Here is a 20,098-nt window from a genome sequence, read left to right as displayed (position 1 = left end):
ATATGTAAGAAATATCTATTTTTTTTTATTAAACATGATTAATTTTTAATACATAAGAGTAAATCAAATATCACGATTGAAGAGCGAAGCAGATGTCTTAAATGACTCATAATAAATAAGTAGAAGTGATATAGCAAAATTATTATAAGAAAATACTTGTGAATAAAAATTAACTGGGTCACATTTAAGATGTCAAGTTAATTTAAAACATTAAGAGTTAATTTATTATTCTATATCTATTTTATTTTTTAGACAAATATTACTCCATCTGTTTCAAAAAGAATGACCTACTTTGACTTAACACAAAATTTTAAAAAATAAAGAAGACTTTTGAATCTTGTGGCCTTAAATTAAAGTTGTGTCAAATGTATCAAAATGTTCTTTAATCTTGTGATACTAAACATGCCACATGGAAAGTTAAATCAAAGTATTGCCAAAAAAGAAGAAGGGGTCATTCTTTTTTAAATAGACTAAAAAGAAAAGTAGACTTCTTTTTAAAAAATTGGGAGAATATTAATTTTTTAATAATTAGATGACTTATAATAATTAATTAGGGGTGATACAATAAAATTACGATTGAAATAGCTAAAGAAACATGTAATGTCTATTTTACTTTTCTTATTAAATATTATTATAGTAAAATTATGGTTGAAATAGCTAAAGCAACATGTCATAGTGTCTATTTTACTTCTTTATTAAATATTATTAATGCTTAATACATAAATAACATATAATAATTAATTAAGAGTGATTTAGTAAAATCACGGAGCAAGCAAACACGTCGATGAAGAGATGTTTGTTTTACCATGATTCTATATAGTACTAATATTTGTATCGCATTACACAGTATAATTTTTTTTTTAAACCTTTTTTTGGGATTTTATATAATAGAATTAGAAAAAACTTATATAGGACCTAACGGGAGGAGATTTAGAGCACTTTTTTTATTTTGATGGCTTCGTATCAAAGATCGGCTCTTAGTTTCTTTTTATTTGTTTTGGCGATGAACGTGTTGACTCAACAAATTCAAGGGGAGGAGTCATGATGTATGCTATTTGCGGATAAAGTAGTTCTAATTGAAGAAATTTGGGAAAGTGTCAATGATAAATTAGAGATTTGAAGACAAATACTAGAGCCTAAATGGTTTAGGCTCAGCAGGACCAAGACGGAATATTTGGAGTGTAATTTCAGTGAAATAACACATGAGGCTAATGTGGTAGTGAACATACTCAAGCCATTCAGAACAGAGATAGTTTCAAGGATCTATAAATAAGGGAATTGAGAGATTAAAGAGGATGTCACTCATCATATTGGTGCAGGGTGGATGAACTGGAGGCTCGCGAGTCTTGTGTGGTAAGATGATGTCTCCTAAACTTAAGGCAAGTTTTACTTAGTGAAAGTTAGATCAACTATGTTTTATTGAGTACAGTGTTGGTCAGTCAAGAATTTTCACAAAAATGAAGGTGGCGGAGATGAGAATACTGGGATGGATATGTGGACTTACTAAGAGAGATAACGTTATAAATGAGATTAAGTGGGAGTGACGCCAGTGAAAGGCAAGATGTAGGAATTGAGATTGAGATGATCTGGACTTGTAATAGAAAGGTGTGTGCCCTAATCTAGAGGTGTGAGAGGTTGGCATTGAATGGTTTCAGAGGGTCAAGGTAGGCCAAAAAAATATTGGAGGAAGGTAATTAAACATGACATGGAACAATTACAGTTTACTAGTACATGACCCTAGAATGGAAGATGTGGAGAGACACAAATTAGGGTGAAAAGTTAGTAGGTGGGGAGTGCACCTTGCAAGTAGGAAGGAGTTGTAACTCCCCATATTTTCGAGCTAGAATTTGAACCGTCGTTCCTACATGTATAGACTTGAATCCAATGATTCTATGTCAATATAAGTATGATGATCAAATTTAAAGTGTGGTAACATTTATTGAGGTCGAGTGAGATCATAAATCTCCTAACTCAAAGACGAATTGAGAACCTTTTTATCAATAGAGTTTTAGCGGACATCCTAACTTGGGTAAACTTCCAATGACCATTACTTCTAAAATATATCGAGTTGGGAGGCCTACCATATATCAAATGAAAGATCTTCGAGTCTTATTTCAAAGGTATCTAGTTTCACCTTAATCCAATATCGGAGTATAAAGCTATGATTATTTCTATCTCAGAGTGTCTTTCTGAGAGAAGGTGACAACTTAAGTTGATAAGCTGTCAACTAAGTGACGAGCTATCAACTTAGTTGCCAGCCTTAACTAAAAAATACCTTAAATCACTTAGGAAAGGTGACGACTAGGTTGATAAGCCATCACCTAAGTGATAAGCTATCAACTAAGTCATCAACCTTAACTAGAAAGTGTCTAAGTCCAGCTAGAGGGTGACGACTAGGTTGATAAGTCATCAACTAGGTGATAAGCAATCGCCTAAGTCATCAACTAAAAATTCTTGCAATTTTTATTCAGTTTTTTAAGGGTATTTTGATCTTTCTTCAAATCAAACCCTACACCCACGATTTAAAACACACTTTAAAATCTATTTTCCTATTATACGTCAATTTCTCATTGCTCCTTCTCCTCTCCACTCTCAAGAGAGAAAAGTTAGGGTTTCTTTAAAAAACTTATGCTTTTAAGGCATAGATTCAAGAGGTCTCGAATTTTTGTTCATTGAAAAGGTATGTGGGACTATCCTAAACCTTATGGGCTTAATTTTATCATTTTTAACAAGCTTTAAGAATATATGATTATGTATATATGAAAAAAGGATTTTTGAAACAGTTTGAAGGCAATGTATTATGAACCCATCTTTATGAAAGTAAGTGTTTCTCATGAAATTTCTCCATAAACTTGAATTACTTTTGTTTGTACATGGGTTATGAGTTTCGAAATTGATATGAGAGAATGCCTTACAAAATTCTCTCTCTATTATGAAATCTATTGTTTATATATGTTGTGGGTTGTTTAACTTTATAATTAAAAGATTGGGTTATAAATTTTACTATCCATATTGAGTCGATATGGATTTTTGAGTTTCAAGAGAGGGTACTTTCCATACTTCCAAATTGTTCAGTTGTGTTAAATGAAAGATTTCATACAACTTATTTAAGAATTGACCACAGTATGTTTTAGTATGAAAAGAGAGTGTCTTGCATAAGTTTCATATGTTATTTGACAGAAGAACACTCACTTGATGTTTAAATTTTTTAGTGGTCATTAATGTGTTTTTAAATAAGAAGGGCTACAGATATGATGTGGTATGAGATGAATGACTTTCAAGTTTAGATATGATAATACCCTGTTATGATATGCCCTTAATAGAATAAGAAAAGAACTATTTATAAGCATGAAGTATGTTTTTAAGAGGCTAAAATTGGGCTTAAAGAGATTTAGATGGTTACCCGAAGAAGGCATGAGTTTAGACAACTCATTACCTAAGATCGCATTTTGCCAACACAGGTTTTATTTTTCCCTGAAATAGGGGATTATACGCTGGCGAAGGCTTTGTGGCGTAGTAGAGATTAGAAAATATAGCCCTTGCAGCAAACTCGGGTTGGGATCTTGGCCGCCGAGTAAAGGGAGGATCCCATATAGCCCGTGAGGTACTTTTCAGAAATGAGGAGTGTACCATCTAGCTCAAAGGTAAAGCAAAGAATTGATTCAATATTTTACAAGAATGAATCAAAGCCATTGAATTATGCCCATGTGTTTATATATTTATATATTATTCTAAAGTATTTTCACAATGATCTCGATTACGTTATATGAAATATATATGATTTTTGGTTAGTTCTGCATACCAATATATTCTAGGTATTGACCATTCTTCATGGAGATTACATTATCTCATAATATAAGTTCTAAGGCACAGTCCTGTGGTCCATCTCATCAGTAGAATATTTAGATATAATAGAGTTGGTGAGTCATCTATATTTCGGAAGACATTTATTCATAGGTTGACATCTTTCAATTTATGGTCCAGTTAAGAGCCTTGTCTCAGCCTAGACAGTCAATTTTGAGTAGAGGCTTCGTGTGACACATTTTGAATGATAAGTTTCCATTGAAAATTATTATATCTTCCGCACTTTGATTTATGTATGAATTATTCTTATGATACTATGTTAAGAGGTTCTCTCGGGCCTTCATGGTTTGGTATGCCCATCGTGGCTAGAGCATCAGCTCGGATCGTGACAAGCTTGGTATCAAAGCACGGTTCATGATTCCAGAGTGTCTATGAACTCGTGTCTAGTAGAGACTTAATTATTGGTGTGTTGTGCACCACACTTATAATTAGGAGGCTACAGGGCATTTAGGATATGTTTCCTATTTCTTTATACTCTAGATCATGCATTAGTGTTCTCCGTATGAAAGTCATCCAAATTCCTTCTTTGCTCTAATTTTATAAGCCACGCCTCATTGTCAAGGCGGTACAAGTCCAAAAGTTTAGATTCCTAACGATGTGGTCCTTTCTGATTGAGTTATTCATAAAGTCATGAAATAGTACAAAGACTTGAAAGGAGTCTATTAGTGTGTCAAGTGTGTTGATTTAAGTGTACACCCCTATCTATATCAATCATGCATTTGAGCTCGAGGTAAGAAGTGTATTCAGTCCCTTTTCAAAATTTTGACGCAGATGTCACACTTAACGATAATGATATGTAGCAAAATATTGAAATAATATTTTCATTCAAGTGGTAGTGTATGTTAAGGTGTTAAAATCTATGAGTAGTAAGATGGTCCCAAAGTTAGTGGTATGAAGTCAAGTTTAGAATTTAGAGTGAGGGTAACTCTTGAGTGAAGAAGGAAATTGTGGTTGTGTAACCTTTGTGTACAAGGTGGTATGACCTTTCATGCTGATTGGATAACGTTGTAGCATGATTTATAGATTTATGGTATTTAGAATAGGATGTGATTAGTTATGATGATTAGAACTTAGTTGAAAGAGGGAAAGAACTCATGATGCATACTTAGTGTGGTAGAAAAAAATTATCTTAGGTTTTGACAGAAAAGGGTAGATTGGCTTATAATTTATAATTTTGCATTCAATTGGGAAATCTAAGAAGGTGGAACTCATTGATGGCTATAGAATTTTGAAGGTAGTTGGAATGTATGCATGGGTAAGTAGATATGATGTGAGAAGGTAGAATATGCTAATAGATCATAATGGGTTATAGTATAAGAGTAAGGTCGCCTATTCTTATTATGTGACTTTACCTCCCTTGATCCTCTTTTCTCTAGTAGTTGTAAGCTAGTATAGTATGTGAGAAGGCATGTAACGAATATTAAGGTGTAGTACTAGCGTTATGGAGTATGTTTGTATGTCGTAGGTAAAAGAAGTAAGGAGTTTAGGTCGATTTCTCTATTCGGAGGACTAGTATATTATGAGGGATGTTTCACCGATTGTACATGATTGGTGCTAGACACTAGGTTTGGACTATAAATATGGATTGCGGAGGTAAGAATATTAACTCGAGGGTAGTGATATGAGAATTATGAGAGTAAGTTAGTAGGCTTGATTTGACGTGTGCCATAGCTAGGTTGGAAACTTATGGAAATATTGTGATATGTTTACATGATGATTAGTGTTAAAATGATGAATTGCGATAGAACCATTAGGTGGATAAGAGCGTTAGGTTTATAAGAATAAGTTGAACCCCAAGTATCTTTTTGTCAGATGAGGTCCTAGGCGTGCAAGTGTCATGTGTGCCCAGTTCATGTTCTTGAATCTCTTAATATGGAGGAGGCTAGAGAGCTGCTATATGGTGTTGAGGGAAATATAGATAGATGATGTGATCTCTTAGTCTAGTTTTAAAAACTTTGTTAAGTTGTGAGGATATGCAATTAGAGGTGTAATGTCAGTATAATAAGTAGTGAAGAATTTATTGTTATGTGTTAAAAAGGGTGAATATGTATGCTTATGAGAGTGTGAGTTATAGGGTGATGCCTATGGAACCTTACAAAAGTTAAAATTTATAACCTTGAAGGGTAGTGTCTTCATATTATAGCTATAATGGGAATTTGGCATTCACGTGTATGGTGATAACCTCATTGTGTTGAGTATTTATCTTATAGATTTAATGAGAGGATATGTCCTTAATTCTAGGATAGTGACCTTTGAGTAAAGGGGGAGATAATGAACTAAGGTAGATCATAAATTTTCTCATAATGATAATTTTGAGGGAAGATCCATAATAACTCTATTCTTATTCTAGCAAAATTCTCCTACTTTGGATCAAGAGGACATTCTACCAAAGTCTTATGTATTCAAATTGTGCCTATGCCTAAGGGTTGAGTTCTCTATGCAACTTATGTCTATGTTCCGAGATCCAAACTAGGAGCACTAATGTCCCTCAACAATCCAAGCTTCCAAGTATTCAAGACCCATGTAATGACGCTCATGATCAATAAACTAATGTCTCAATTTATGCTTAGTTCTAAGAAACTATACTCTCTATATGTTACCGATTCATTTTATGCCTCATCTATCCCAAAGAGATAAGGTTTATGCGAACTCATGACCATTTTTGGTTCTTAAAATGAGGAGCAACAGCTTCAAGTAGCAATCCTTGTCTCAGTCGTTAACTATATTAATTCCGACTTTATGCTACACAACTCATAATATATGCATCCGTGTCTCTCATTGTCCCTAGTTTGGAGAACTCACGCTACTTTATGATTATTCCCGAACAACTCTCTACGTATGACGATCTAGGTAGTTTCTATGAGGTATTTCGCACCTATTGCACCGTATCTCACTCCCATCCCTGATTTTTGTACTCTAATCCCTCAATGACCTTCCTTATATTGGAATAATAGTGATAAAAGCAGCGGAGTAATGCTTTAGATATAGGAGTGGATGTTCTTTGAGGTTAAAATTTTTTGGGTGGATACACTAGTTAAGTTATAAGTAAAAAAATAAAGAAGGAGATAAACCATTGTTACGTGAAATAGTTAGGAAGGGGATATGTGGAGAAAATCTTTGTGAGAGTGATTGAAGTTGTTGGTTTTAGTGGAGAAATTTATAAAATAGGTGTAGTATAGATAGGCTTAAATGTTGTGATTGATAGATACACAAACTAATGTGCCATATGGTTAGTACTCCTCAATTTAAGACCTGAAATTTGTTTGATTATAGTGATAAGGTGAAGTAATATCCTTAAAGGGATGTAGAGTATAGGGTCTCATAGCTTAAGCTAGCACCTTTTTACTCCGGGTTAAGCTTCAACATGGAAGTACTATACAGTTAGACTTAAGCTCTTATAGTTATATATTTAGTGGGGGGATTATAAGATTGAGATGTTAAAATGTGGTATTCATAGCTGAAAGCGCAGTTGAGAAGCGTCACAAAATTTAAAGGCTATTAGACATATCAATTGAGGTAGAGAATATTTCTATTTTATTCTTATGTCCCGCAAAAATCTCAGTTCATGTCTTGTACTAATCTTAATCAGGCTGAGGATTCTTACGAAAATTCATTCCTTATGATGTTATGATTATGTGTCATAGAACACATGCCAAGATTATGTATATGTCAAGTCTCGTTATCTCATGATTTGTGCTTACACAATTTACTTGGTGAGATCATGAAACTCTTCTTGAATGCCTATGTATGTCTCGTTGAGGAAAATAAAATTTCTAATATGAGGTTACGTCCTTTATTCCATAATTCTATAGCATCAACTAGTTCCTACCCATTATTCGACGATAAATGATTCCAAGGGGGAGATAATGTAACACCTCACATTTTTGGGCTAGAATTTGAACCATCATTCCTACATGTATAGACCTGAACCCAATGATTCTATATCAGTATAAGTGTGATGATCAAATCTAAAGTATGGTAACATCTTTGGAGGTCAAGTGAGATCATAAAATCTACTAACTCAAAGACGAGTTGAGAACCTTTCTATCGATAGAGTTTTAGCGGACATCCTTACTTAGGTCAAATTTCAATGACCATTACTTCTAGAATATATCCAGTTAGGAGGCCTAACATATATCAAATGAAAGATCTTCGAGTCTTCTTTCCAACACATCTGGTTTCACCTTAATCTGATATCGGAGTAGAAAGTTATGATCATTTCTACCTCATAGTGTCTGTTTGAGAGAAGGTGACAACTTGAGTTGATCAGCTGTCAACTAAGTGACGAGCTACCAACTTAGTCGCTAGTCCTAACCAGAAAACATCTTAAATCACTTAGGAAAGGTGACGACTAGGTTGATAAGCCATCACCTAAGTGATGAGCTATCAACTAAGTCATCACGCTTAACCAGAAAGTGTCCAAGTCCAGCTAGAGGGTGATGACTCGATTGATAAGTCATCAACTAGGTGATAAGCTATCACCTAAGTCATCAACTAAAAAATCCTGTAATTTTTATTCAGTTTCTTTAGGGGTATTTTGGTCTTTCGTCACCTCAAACCCTAACCCCCATGATTTAAAACACACTTTAAACGTTATTTTCTCATTATACGTTAGTTTCTAATCGTTCCTTCTCCTCTCCACTCTCAAGAGAGAAAAGTTAGGATTTTTTTCAAAAACTCATGTTTTCAAGGTATAGATTCAAGAGGTCTCAAATTTTTATTCATTAAAAAGGTATGTGGGACTATCCTAAACCTCATGGGCGTAATTTTATCATTTTTAACAAGCTTTAAAAATATATGATTATGTATATATGAAAAAGGGTTTTTGAAACCGTTTGAAGGGAATGTATTATGAACCCATCTTTATGAAAGTAAGTGTTTCTCATGAAATTTCTCCATAAACTTGAATTACTTTTATTTGTACATGGGTTATGAGTTTCGAAAATTGATACGAGAGCATGTCTTACAAAATTCCCTCTATTATTGTGAAGTCCATTGTTTATACATGTTGTAGGTTGTTCAATTGCATGATTAAAAGCTTGGGTTATAAGTTTTACTATCCATGTTGAATCGGCATGGTCTTTTGAGTTTCAAGAGAGTGTACTTTCCTTACTTTCAAATTGTTCAGTTGTGTTAAATGGAAGATTTCATACAACTTATTTAAGAATTGACCACCGTATGTTTTAGTATAAAAAGGAGGGTGTCTTGCATAAGTTTCACAATGCTCTCGATTACTTTATATGAAATATATGTGTTTTTTGATTAGTTCTGATTACCAATACATTTCAGGTATTGACCGTCCTTCGTGGCGATTGCATTGTCTCATAATGTAGGTTCTGAGACACAGTTCCGTGGTTCATCACATCAGTAGAACATTTGAATACGACAGAGTTGGTGAGCCATCCATCTTTCGGAAGGCATTTAGTCATATGTTGACTTCTTTCAATTTATGGTCCAGCCGGGGGCCTTGTCCCGACCTAGACAGTTAGTTCAGAGTAGAGGCTTCGTGGACGGAATTTGAGTATTGTATTGTCATAACTTCATTGACACATTTTGAATTATAAGTTTACATTGAATATTATTATATCTTCCGCACTTTGATTTATGTATGAATTATGCTTATGATAGTATGCTAAGGGGGTCTCTTGGGCCTTCGTGGTTCGGGATGCCCGTCGCGGCTAGTGCTTCGGCTCGGGTCGTGACCGGAGTGCTTTGTTTGGCAGTTGTGCTAGTAGTCGTAATGCTATGCTCGTTTCTTGTAGTATCTTGTTTCGTCGAGTCTTGATGATGTGTGAGGTTTCATCTAGATAGTTTATAGTATTATTTGTGGGATTCTTATTCTTGTTATTATTTGTTGTTTACTACCTATTGTTTCTTGTTTTTTACTATGTCTTTATCTAGATTGTTTTTTGTCTTTGAGTTGGAGACTTGTCGGAAACAACCTCTACTTCACCTTTGAGGTAGTGGTATGAACTGCGTACACTTTACCCTCCCAAATCCTAGTGTGCAATACACTAGTATGTTCTTGTTGTTGAAAATTAACTACTTGTATGATAGTTGTTCGGAGCTTTGAGATAACATTCCTAGCACGTCTTAATAGCTAGTCTGTTAAACCGTTCTCCCCCTTGGATTAGCTGATTAAAGATAGTTTGTAAGAAATCGCTTGGTTCTTGGTTGGAAAGTGATTTTAATATCATATTCCATAGCATTTTTGTTATGTATAAAATTCAGTTCAACAAACACGGTGTTGGTTACCGCTTACAATTCTGCATAACTAATACATGTATAAGTTAATGATAGAAAAAATGAAATAGTTAACACATGAATAACTACTACTTGCATATCAAATCTTTATATAACTACCAATTGCATTACAATACATCTTTATATAACTAACATTGCATTACAATACATTTTTTATATAACTAACAATTGCATTACAATACATGTGTAAGTTGTAACTCTAACTAGCAACCAAGCGAGGTGTTCAAATTTTATAAGAAAGGGCTTATATAAGCAACGCCCTCTAAAAATCTAAGGGCGGGCTTCAGAATCGAATGCCGTTGCACAGCAGGAAAAGTACTATACATTAGACATCAGTTTCTACTTTTGTTACCATACTAACTTTAAACATGCGGATAAAAAACCCATAATCATGATATTACATTGCAAATGAACTTTTTGTTTGATTTGATTGCAAAATGATACCATGCTTGAAAGGGTAATCCTCCACATTATTTAAAGTGTATTAACTTTCCACCATAGGCACAATGCACCAAACAAGGAAGTTTTTAATTATAAGTTTTTCTATAACCCCCACCCACCCACCCCCAAACCCAACCCCAAGGAGCGCTCGAGGAAAGGTAATACCCAGTGGCTATATAGGTTAAATATAGATATTTATGGTTATATACATGTTGTTGCACACCCTTGACAAGCTAGAGAAGCATAATCCAGTGGTCAAGAGTGTGCATTTCTGCATCAACAACTCGAGTTCGAACAGCTTGGCAGGTGCAGCAGTGCTTTATTTTCTTTTTTTTTTAAAACAGTTTTTTGCCCAAGGAAAAATATGAACACCCTTAACCAAAAGTCTGGCTCCGCCTATGGTAATACCCAAATCCAGATGATGACCAGCTAGCATCTTTGCGTATGGCTTTTTGTGGGATGAAAGTGGAACACACAAAAGGTCTATCAATATCAGGTAGTACAAAAGATAGCAAAATATGAATATTGAGGGCCCTCAACCTCAACGCATAGTAATCCAAAAGTAAAGAATTTAAAATTCCATCATCATTGTTTCAAGAGTGAGACACATACCCCACCCCACATCCCCCCACCCCATCCACCCCAAACCAAACCTTTTATCTATATATTTGAGTACCACTAATTCCCTATTTACTACACATAAAAGGTTAACAGCAGAGAGGAAGAGTAAAAGTGCAATGAAGGATAAAGAAGTTAAAACAAGAATGAAGAGAGGGTTTTGGAAACCTGAGGAGGACTTGATATTGAAGAATTGTGTGGAGACTCATGGAGAGGGAAACTGGGCTACCATTTCTGAGAAGTCGGGTATACTTCAAAATCTTTTAGTCTACAGCAAGTTATAACTTTAGTTACTCTATACGATATCATAACTGGTCTACTAGAATGCTGACATCCACGAGTTTAACGTTTCAATATCTGTCGTCTTAGGATTATTGAGGAGTGGTAAGAGCTGCAGACTAAGGTGGAAAAATTACCTGAGGCCAAACATCAAGCGAGGAATGATGTCAGAAGATGAAAAAGACCTCATCATAAGACTCCATAAGCTTCTTGGCAACCGGTCACTGTTTCCCCCCTGACTTCATGCTATTACAATATTAATTAAATAATTAAATCTTTCCTGCTTTGTTACTGTAGTTTAACTCACATCGCTTTGGTACAGATGGTCGCTAATTGCTGGTAGGCTACCTGGAAGAACAGACAATGAAGTTAAGAACTTCTGGAACACACATTTGAACAACAAGAGATCCTGTAAAGGCAAAAAGAAGCATGTGAAGTCCAAGGAGGCAAATACTCACAGCCCACAAGGCAAAACGCAACAGTGCCCTGCTGAGACAGTAAGAAACCAAGAAGTGGCCACCAAAACAGTTTTAGATTCATGGATAGAAGAAATGCAGGACTTTAACTGCAGCTTACTATCACCTGTGATGAATAACATGCCATTTCTCGAAGACGAACCTTTTATTCCCATATTGGACGACATAGTCTTGCTTGAAGCATTCACAAGCACTGGTAAAGAAGCATGGAGTGAGATTCAGACATTCCTTTAGAAATTTGTGGTAGTATTACTCTGCTGCATCCTTCATATAAGAGGACAATTTCCACTAGTGCCAGAACAAGTTAACAACTCCCATGCTAGAGGTTTCGGTTCTGAGCTTGTGCTTCATCTGCTTGGAAATGTGCATGAGCTTATTTGCTAAATCAATTTATTCATGTATCAAGAGGTCAGAAATGACAGATCTCCCTTTTTCTAAATATCGGCTTCCTCTACTACTGCCAACTCCAACTAAGGAATAGTAATGAACTTCATATCAGATATTCGGCCTGTTACAAAAGCTAGCTATCTGGTTTTCAATTTTTATTCGCATTGGTGTAGAAATAAAACTTCAAAAATTTCAATATATGGGCATAAAAATGGTGAAAAAAGATGGCAACTTCCAGCAAAAATAAATTCTGATTATCAGAATCCATATATACACTGAAAAGAATATCACAGTAATTGCCAAGGTCACGATTTATGAAATTAAAATCCAAATGTGGTTACAGTACATCATCATCATCCTGTTGATTGTACATTGAAGTAATCTCAAAGGGTAATGAAGGTGGAGTTCCAGGAGGGATGCAAGCTTCACCATTTTCACCGGCACATATACACAGCCTCAGCATCCCTGAGGATAGCATCCAGGTTAATATGACCACTTAGCTCATTGATAAACTTTAGCAGTGTGTCGAGATCCATCTCTTCTATTATTTTACTGCGGTGTCGTCTCAGAATTGCAACACAGACATACAGATGAAGATGCTCGCTCAAATAATGCGTCCATAAGACCTCCCACAACCGCATTGTGTTTCAAAGTCAAATTCCCTATAAAAGGAAGGCAAAATATCTCAACTAAAAGGAAATCAAAGCATCAATTTAGTGCAAATTGAAGTCTGACAGCTTAAACTGGAAGTAACATAAGATTTGAGAAATGATAGCTGCATTAAAGACATTCAAATTACTAAAATTATAACATTTTTGCTGATGTGAAATCAAACATTCTTTTATTCCTTGGTTGCTCTTTTCTTCCCATCCTCGGAGAGAAGGATGCTGAGAATAAAGGATGCACATCCATATAGCTTAATGCTTTAAAGGACCACATATCATGCTTCCTTCCAGGGAAATGTGAATGGATTTCTATTACTAAAAAAGCCTTACAATACCATTATCTTGTAGTTTGGAAAATATCTATGAATGGAGGCCTTCTTTTTTGGTGTATCATGTATGTTAAAGGAACGTACAAAACTTAATAGAATGAACTTAGTTAAACCGTTACACATATTTTTTTTAACCTAGAAATTACGAGGGCCAGTAGCGCATGGTTGAAAACTTGATCGATAATTGGTCCCCCCGCTACTCTTCTCCATATAACCGGGTTCGAACCCGTGACATATGCCTAATCCACTCATCACATGCTATGCTCTTACCACTAAATCCCTGGACATTAATAGGTTCAAGAGAATATCTATACATATGAATAAGGACCAAGAAGTGGTTATCCAAGTGAACGTGGGAAGCGATTTTTCGCTTCAGGTCCTTAGGTCAAGTGACCATCAGTGGCCAAAAAGAGGACTATCAGTTGTAATATACACCTGGATTTTGGCTTTTAATCCATGGCTGTCTCAAAATCTCACAAAGGTCAGAAAAATTTCGACATATTAGTCATATTCATCAGCATAATCTATCTTCTTTTTTTGATATTGCATTAGCATAGTGTAACTGAAAATGAAAATAGTAAAAGTTTGTTTAAACATAGGATCCACGGATAATCTGTTAATACAAAAGTGCATAATATGTTGGGTTGTTATCAGACACAATTTTCAGGAGTAGAACTGCTTGCCTTTTGAATTGTATAAGAACCCAGCGAAAGCAGAAGAAATAATTCAAGCAGGCCTGCTGTTTGAAGTAATTGTGCAAAGGATTATCCAATATCTCCACCAACTGCATAGCCCAGTAATTTTGCATCAGACTTTTGACAGCAAACATATACTTATCAGCCAGATACGGTGAAATCTACAAGAATCTCTTATAACAGAAAAAGGGTATAAAAAAGGATGGAAACACCAGAGGTTTAAGAAAAAAACAAAATGCAGCACTGAAGGACATGAGCCATAAAATGATTCATTACTAAATAGTCAGGCATGTTTAGGTGGTTATCGGCTAAGTTGCTCGGACTCGGGTGAGGGTGTCCGATACGGGTATGGATCTAGAGGTCGGATCCTTCACGGTCTCAATTTAAAGATTCGGGGATATGGATCTAGAAATGGATACGGGTGCAGGAATTCAGCGAAAAATAATTTAAATATCTAAAAATAGAGTTATAAAACATAAATTTTGAGATATTATGTGGAAATCTTAAGGAGAAAATATTTTTCAAGAAGAAAATCCTGAAAGGAGATAAAAAGAAAAGCAATAATATAGAAATTTCTATATACAAGGTATTCCATTTTCTTTAATTTCACCTTAGCTTTTATTTTGATTATAGAATTTCGTAAATCTGTCCGGACTTTCCCAGTCGATTTTGGTCAAGGTACCCAAAATCGTTGACCATATCGGGTACAAATCCCACACCCACACCCATGTCGTGTCGACACGGGTGCGGCACCGAAAGTGAAGAGTCCGAGTAACTTAGGTTATCGGAAGGATACCATTTGTCTGACACCTAATCCTTCAATCAGAAAATTGTTACGCCAATGAAGAGTCTTGCATTGCTTCATGGCCTACTTAGAGGTTATAGCAACATTATGGACTTGTCAGCAGTTAATGGCGCATCATTCGGGATTTCATTGGCAACAAGTGCTTTTCTCGATGAGCATGTACCATGGCATGCTGTAGTTGTGTAAATAGCCTCACAATAAGGAAGGAAATAATAATCAGGATGCCTTTTTACAGACACAATGTCCTCTCTTGCATTGTCCCATTACAAGTGAGTTGTGGACATAGGTTCATAAGATTTTATTTTTCTGCACGATAATGCTTTAATTGAATTCTTAGACCCTTTTAAGCCTTCGGTAGCTTTTATTTTTTGGGCACCTCTACCAATACACAGTTTATTCATGAAACCAAAATAATAATAAGAGAAAAACACTGAAGAGGCAGCGTCTATATAAAAAAAGCAAGAAAAAAGCATCACTGAGTTAGACAGTATAAAACTGAACAGTGAATACACAAAAGCTGGGGGCGGGATGGGAGTTGAGGAACTGGCAATAGAAAAGATGGAACCACACACGCACACAGAGAAAGAACCTTTGACAATGCAAAAAGCTGAGAATGCACTCCATTCTGGTCACATTTAAAATTTGGTCCAAGCCGCTCCATCAATGCCACAAAGCACCAAAATGCTTCTGCTTCATCTTCCATTACATACAGTATTGGTGAAAGAAGATCACTCATACCCCACTCATACCCTACAAGTCAATAGAATGAAAGGGTTCATCAGAAAGTGAGCAACCAAGAAAGAAATGGAACTGCACTAAGTTGTAAAGAGAATACTGGAGTAGATAGGCACCAACAACATGGATAGAATAATCAAAAGCATGATTCCACCAGTATCATCCACTAAGAATTGAATTCTCTAGAGAGACATGACATACAAATGGGAAAACGGAGTAATCTCAGGTCGGTAATATGAAACACTATAATTTGAATTACGTGAGATCATTTCTTCAACTGATTGTGAGACAATTGCTTCCGAAAAGACCAAATAGAAGGTAAACAATCAGGACATTGGATAGTAATTATGTTAGGTACCAAAACATACGCGTAAAAACAGCATTATTATGTTGTCTAAAAAATGGTAGTGTCAAGAACAAGTGACCAGCTCACACGCACCAGATCTAATCTAACAGTTACCTGGTAACTCTGCGCACCATGGTTTAGGCAGCAGATTTTCCAAGAAGAAAAAAATTCTCAGTTCGAATGCAGAATCTCTGGTTAAAATATTCAAGCTTCTGAATCTTAGTTATTTTATTTCACACCATTATATCACCAGAAAACAGGGATCTATTTCTGCAGAAAACTAACATCAAGTTTGAACTCAGTGCTGTCTAGGTAGACAATATTTCAAGGTGAAGTTTCCGTACGATGAAACAGCACATCTAAGAGAAAGAGAAAGGGTGGCAGGAAGCCTGAAGATTTTCAAAGTTTGCGAAATCTGAAAATCATGCATCTGATTTAACTTTATTTTAGCAAAGAACGACCAATTAACATAACGCAGTTACCTGACAGTAACCCAGGTCAAAGTTGTAGAATGAGTTAGTGAGCAGAATGTCACGCAAGCACTTCACATTAGAATTATCATCCCCATCATAGAATGGAATTGACCTATCAGTCCTGACCTTCAAGATCAATTTAAAAGAAAATGGAAAAGGAAAGAAGAGAAATAAGAAGTCTGACAATTTTACAACAACAACAACAAACCCAGTGTATTCCCACAGCGTGGGGTCTGGGGAGGGTAAGATGTATGCAGTCCATACCGCTACCTCCAAAGAAGTAGAGAGGTTGTTTCTGATAGACCCCCGGCTCAAGATAAGGATAATAAACAAGGGGATGGATGACATAACCGAAATAAAGAATAGGAAATAATAGAATAAAATCTCAGGAATATGAAATACGGGAAATAAGAGCAACACGGAATAAGAAAAATAGGAACTAAGCAATAGAAAATAGGACACCCACCTAGTAGGGACATACACTCACATCCCAAAGACACCTATGTACACTGACCTATGATTACTAAATCTGGCTACACAAGAATTCTCCTGACTGCTAGCTACAACCGACACACTAACACTAGTCTTCTATCCTAATCCTTGACCTCCACGCCTTCTTATCTAGGGTCATGTCCTCAGTAAGCTGAAGCTGCTCCATGTCATGTCTAATCACCTCCTTCCAGTATTTCTTCGGCCTACCTCTTCTCCTCCTGAAGCCATCCAATGCTAGCTTCTCACACCTCCGAACCGGGGCATCCGCGCCCCTCCTCATCACATGCCCAAACCATCTCAGCCTCGCTTCCCCTATCTTGTCCTCCACCGAAGCCACTCCCACCTTATCTCGGATAATCTCATTCCTAACTCTGTCCCCTTTAGTAAGCCCACACATCCAACGCAACATTCTCATTTCCGCCACCTTCAATATTTGGATGTGAACGAGCTTAACTGGCCAACACTCCGCTCCATACAACATGACCGAACGAACTGCCACTCTATAGAATTTGCCTTTAAGCTTAAGGGGTACCTTCTTATCACACAACACTCCCGAGGCGAACCTTCACTTCATCCAACCTTCTCTAATACGGTTAGAAACATCCTCATCAATCTCACCATCCCCCTGGATCACAGACCCAAGATACTTAAAACTATCCCTCTTATATACATCCTGGGAGTCCAACCTCACCACCACTTCGTCCTCCTACCTCGAGTCACTAAACTTACATTCCAAATACTCCGCCTTGGACCTACTCAACCTAAACCCCTTAGACTCAAGGGTTTGCCTCCAAACCTCCAATTTGTCATTCACCCCCCCCACCCCCCGCGTTTCATCAATCAACACTACATACTGGCTCGGATGTGAAGAACTACATACTGGCTCTCAACCTCTCATATAGAAGTCATCTGTAGGCCCTAAAGGCTGGACTAATTTGATACTTACCACATCTTTCTCGATAAGAGCTTTCCTTTCTCGGAATTTTGTGAATCTTTTAGCCTGCTCTTTAGTTATGCTCTGCATAAATAGATTCAACATAAACATAAATATCTAAAGCTTAGTTTTACCAAAAAGGACCTCAAAACCATTTTCTTATCATTGGTCCTCTCTGGAAAAAAGAAAAACAGGGTAACTAATTTCCCTAGTAGAACAGGAAAGCGTAACTCCACAACAAAAGGGGATGGACTTTCGTATTGGAACACCAAAAGTGAAGGTCCCAAAGACATATGATTCAATTCCTTTAACCCAGAAGTGTACTATAGATTGTTAAGCACTTGAAGCAAACTTTCAGAGGATGATTATCTCCAAGCTCCTTGATGTCCTATTTCACGAATACCAATCGAACACATTAAAAAAAGTTACTATCCGTATGAATATCTATTCCTCATTTCAATATTTAATTTACTATTGGCATCCTATAATTTTAGTAGAAACAAAGGATTGGCAGTACTCCCATGAAATCTGAGATAAAATCATTCTGTGTTCATTGAAGGACAAAGCTTGAGATGTCAAAAGAGAAAACAGAAACATCGAAATTCAGCCTCATGATGATGGTAACAAGAAGCTCATCAAATTGCAAGTGAACAAAATATTAGATGGCAGCTTATTCAACAATTGTAATCATGAAAGACATTTAAAATCGAACAAAATAAACTAATAGGGATTTGGAAGGAAGAGGTCTAGAAAGAGCTACACAAATCTTCCATTGGTTCTTTATTGTTTCATACTCTGACTTTCTTGACAGACACGAGATATTTCCTCCCGGCATAAGTTGAATCATACGAATGATATCCCAACAGAAATCTCCAGACCTGGAACCACAATGACAAATGGGAGTATGTTATTTCTTCTTAGACAGACTGTGAAAAGGGCAGATCTCCACAAGAACATACCTCTTTCCTCAGACCTTTCTCCAATCCTCCATAAACGATCCTCTTTCTTAGTGCTTGTGAACCTAAGACCCTGCCCTTAGAGTCCAAGAAGGTGGACCACTGGGGAAAAACATAATGAAGTAAGGAATGAGAACCTTAGCTGCAAATGCCAGACACAACACATTAAATAACCACAGGCTCCACAATTGTTAAATTGGGAACGTGTAGGCACATACACCGTAATGAAGGAGTTTCTCATCTAAGGCCAACCAGATGTGCAGTGTTTTGACAAATAACATTTTGAACTAAGTTATGATATCTACATTATGTGGCATTCTTAGTGTCACGACCCAAAAATGAAGGGAATGATGGCACTTGTCGCGGTGTACCTTGACAAGTAAGCCTATCACTTGTTTTCTCAGAAGTTTAGCGATATATCATAACTCGCAAAACTAAGTACAAAAGAAAAGCACTTCTATTTTTCCAAAAGGCTGACCAAACAGGCTACAGTGATGCATAATGAAGATCTTTGATGGATTATCTCAGCATATAATATCATTGGACTTCCTATTTCCGAAGTTCTCAAGAAATGTGTCAGCTGAGAAATTTGGTAATGAAGCGACACCAGACATGCAAGGAATAATTATGAATGAAGAAAGTAGAAGTGATATATTTCCAAACGAGAGAGAGTAGCAAGTAAACTGAAAAAAAGGATGGGGGTGTGGGGTGGGGGGGTGGGGGTGTTTACTATTCCATGATAACAACTCCAAAAATCAGAAAGGCTTATGATACAGTATATGATTACGTACCTGACGACAAAACTATAATAGCATACTGCCAACCCAAAGTAGGAGTGTGTCTACGGATTGACCTGATATCCGAGAAAGGCACTACTCTTATTGTATAGAGACTCTTATCGGAACCAAGATACATAAACAATAAGCATTACGGATCAGGTGTCAGAACTTTTTGAGCTTTGCCCTCCCCCCCCCCCCCCCCCCCCGCCAAAACACACACACACAACAAAAAGGGGAATAATTGGCAAAGAAAATTTGTGCAAAACTATTTTGTCAAATACCCACTTAATTTTTTATTTATTTATTTTTTAGGTTTAGGGTGTAAAAAATAGAAAGAGTGAGGCCCACAGGGACCAATTCATCATTTATACAATTTTACAAATTTAATATAATACACCTAATCCTCTCCACTTATTTCAATATCCAAAAAAAAAAATCCCTCTCTCTCCTCTTCAATTCTCAACTCTCGCTTTCGAACAACTTCTCCCAAAAACATCATTTTCGTACGTTCTTCATCTGTAGCTGCTAAGGGGCGTTGTTGCTTCGCAAGATTAGTTAAA

The 20,098-nt window shown here is 36.3% G+C and overlaps 2 protein-coding genes across 2 annotated transcripts; one reads left to right on the top strand and one right to left on the bottom strand.

Moving 5' to 3' along the window:
* The first annotated feature begins 11,263 nt into the window (after window positions 1–11,263).
* On the top strand, window positions 11,264–12,465 carry LOC107856507 (transcription factor MYB82). Its single transcript, XM_016701512.2, has 3 exons — window positions 11,264–11,433; window positions 11,557–11,686; window positions 11,789–12,465. The coding sequence occupies exons 1-3, from the start codon at window positions 11,307–11,309 to the stop codon at window positions 12,174–12,176; spliced, it is 645 nt and encodes a 214-aa protein (XP_016556998.1). The 5' UTR covers window positions 11,264–11,306; the 3' UTR covers window positions 12,177–12,465.
* Window positions 12,466–12,561: 96 nt separating this feature from the next.
* LOC107856499 (TBC1 domain family member 15-like) lies at window positions 12,562–19,726 on the bottom strand. The gene is given in 13 exon segments (XM_047393940.1): window positions 12,562–12,784; window positions 12,786–12,975; window positions 12,978–12,991; window positions 14,007–14,107; window positions 15,413–15,565; window positions 16,387–16,503; window positions 17,816–17,887; window positions 18,564–18,599; window positions 18,601–18,681; window positions 18,763–18,861; window positions 18,978–19,046; window positions 19,238–19,308; window positions 19,551–19,726. Coding segments are annotated over 13 exon segments (1,245 nt in total). The 5' UTR covers window positions 19,675–19,726; the 3' UTR covers window positions 12,562–12,666.
* Window positions 19,727–20,098: the final 372 nt, after the last annotated feature.

The sequence above is a fragment of the Capsicum annuum genome, chromosome 7 (assembly GCF_002878395.1).
Source record: "Capsicum annuum cultivar UCD-10X-F1 chromosome 7, UCD10Xv1.1, whole genome shotgun sequence".
Lineage (NCBI taxonomy): Eukaryota > Viridiplantae > Streptophyta > Magnoliopsida > Solanales > Solanaceae > Capsicum > Capsicum annuum.
This window is presented reverse-complemented; position numbering and strand designations above follow the sequence as displayed.

Bases quoted from the DNA above. Each gene is read 5' to 3' on its own strand.
- LOC107856507 (XM_016701512.2), top strand. From the start codon at position 11,307: ATGAAGGATAAAGAAGTTAAAACAAGAATGAAGAGAGGGTTTTGGAAA. The intron at 11,434-11,556 runs GTATACTTCAAA...CTGTCGTCTTAG, and splicing joins TACCATTTCTGAGAAGTCGG to GATTATTGAGGAGTGGTAAG. The intron at 11,687-11,788 runs GTCACTGTTTCC...GCTTTGGTACAG, and splicing joins CATAAGCTTCTTGGCAACCG to ATGGTCGCTAATTGCTGGTA.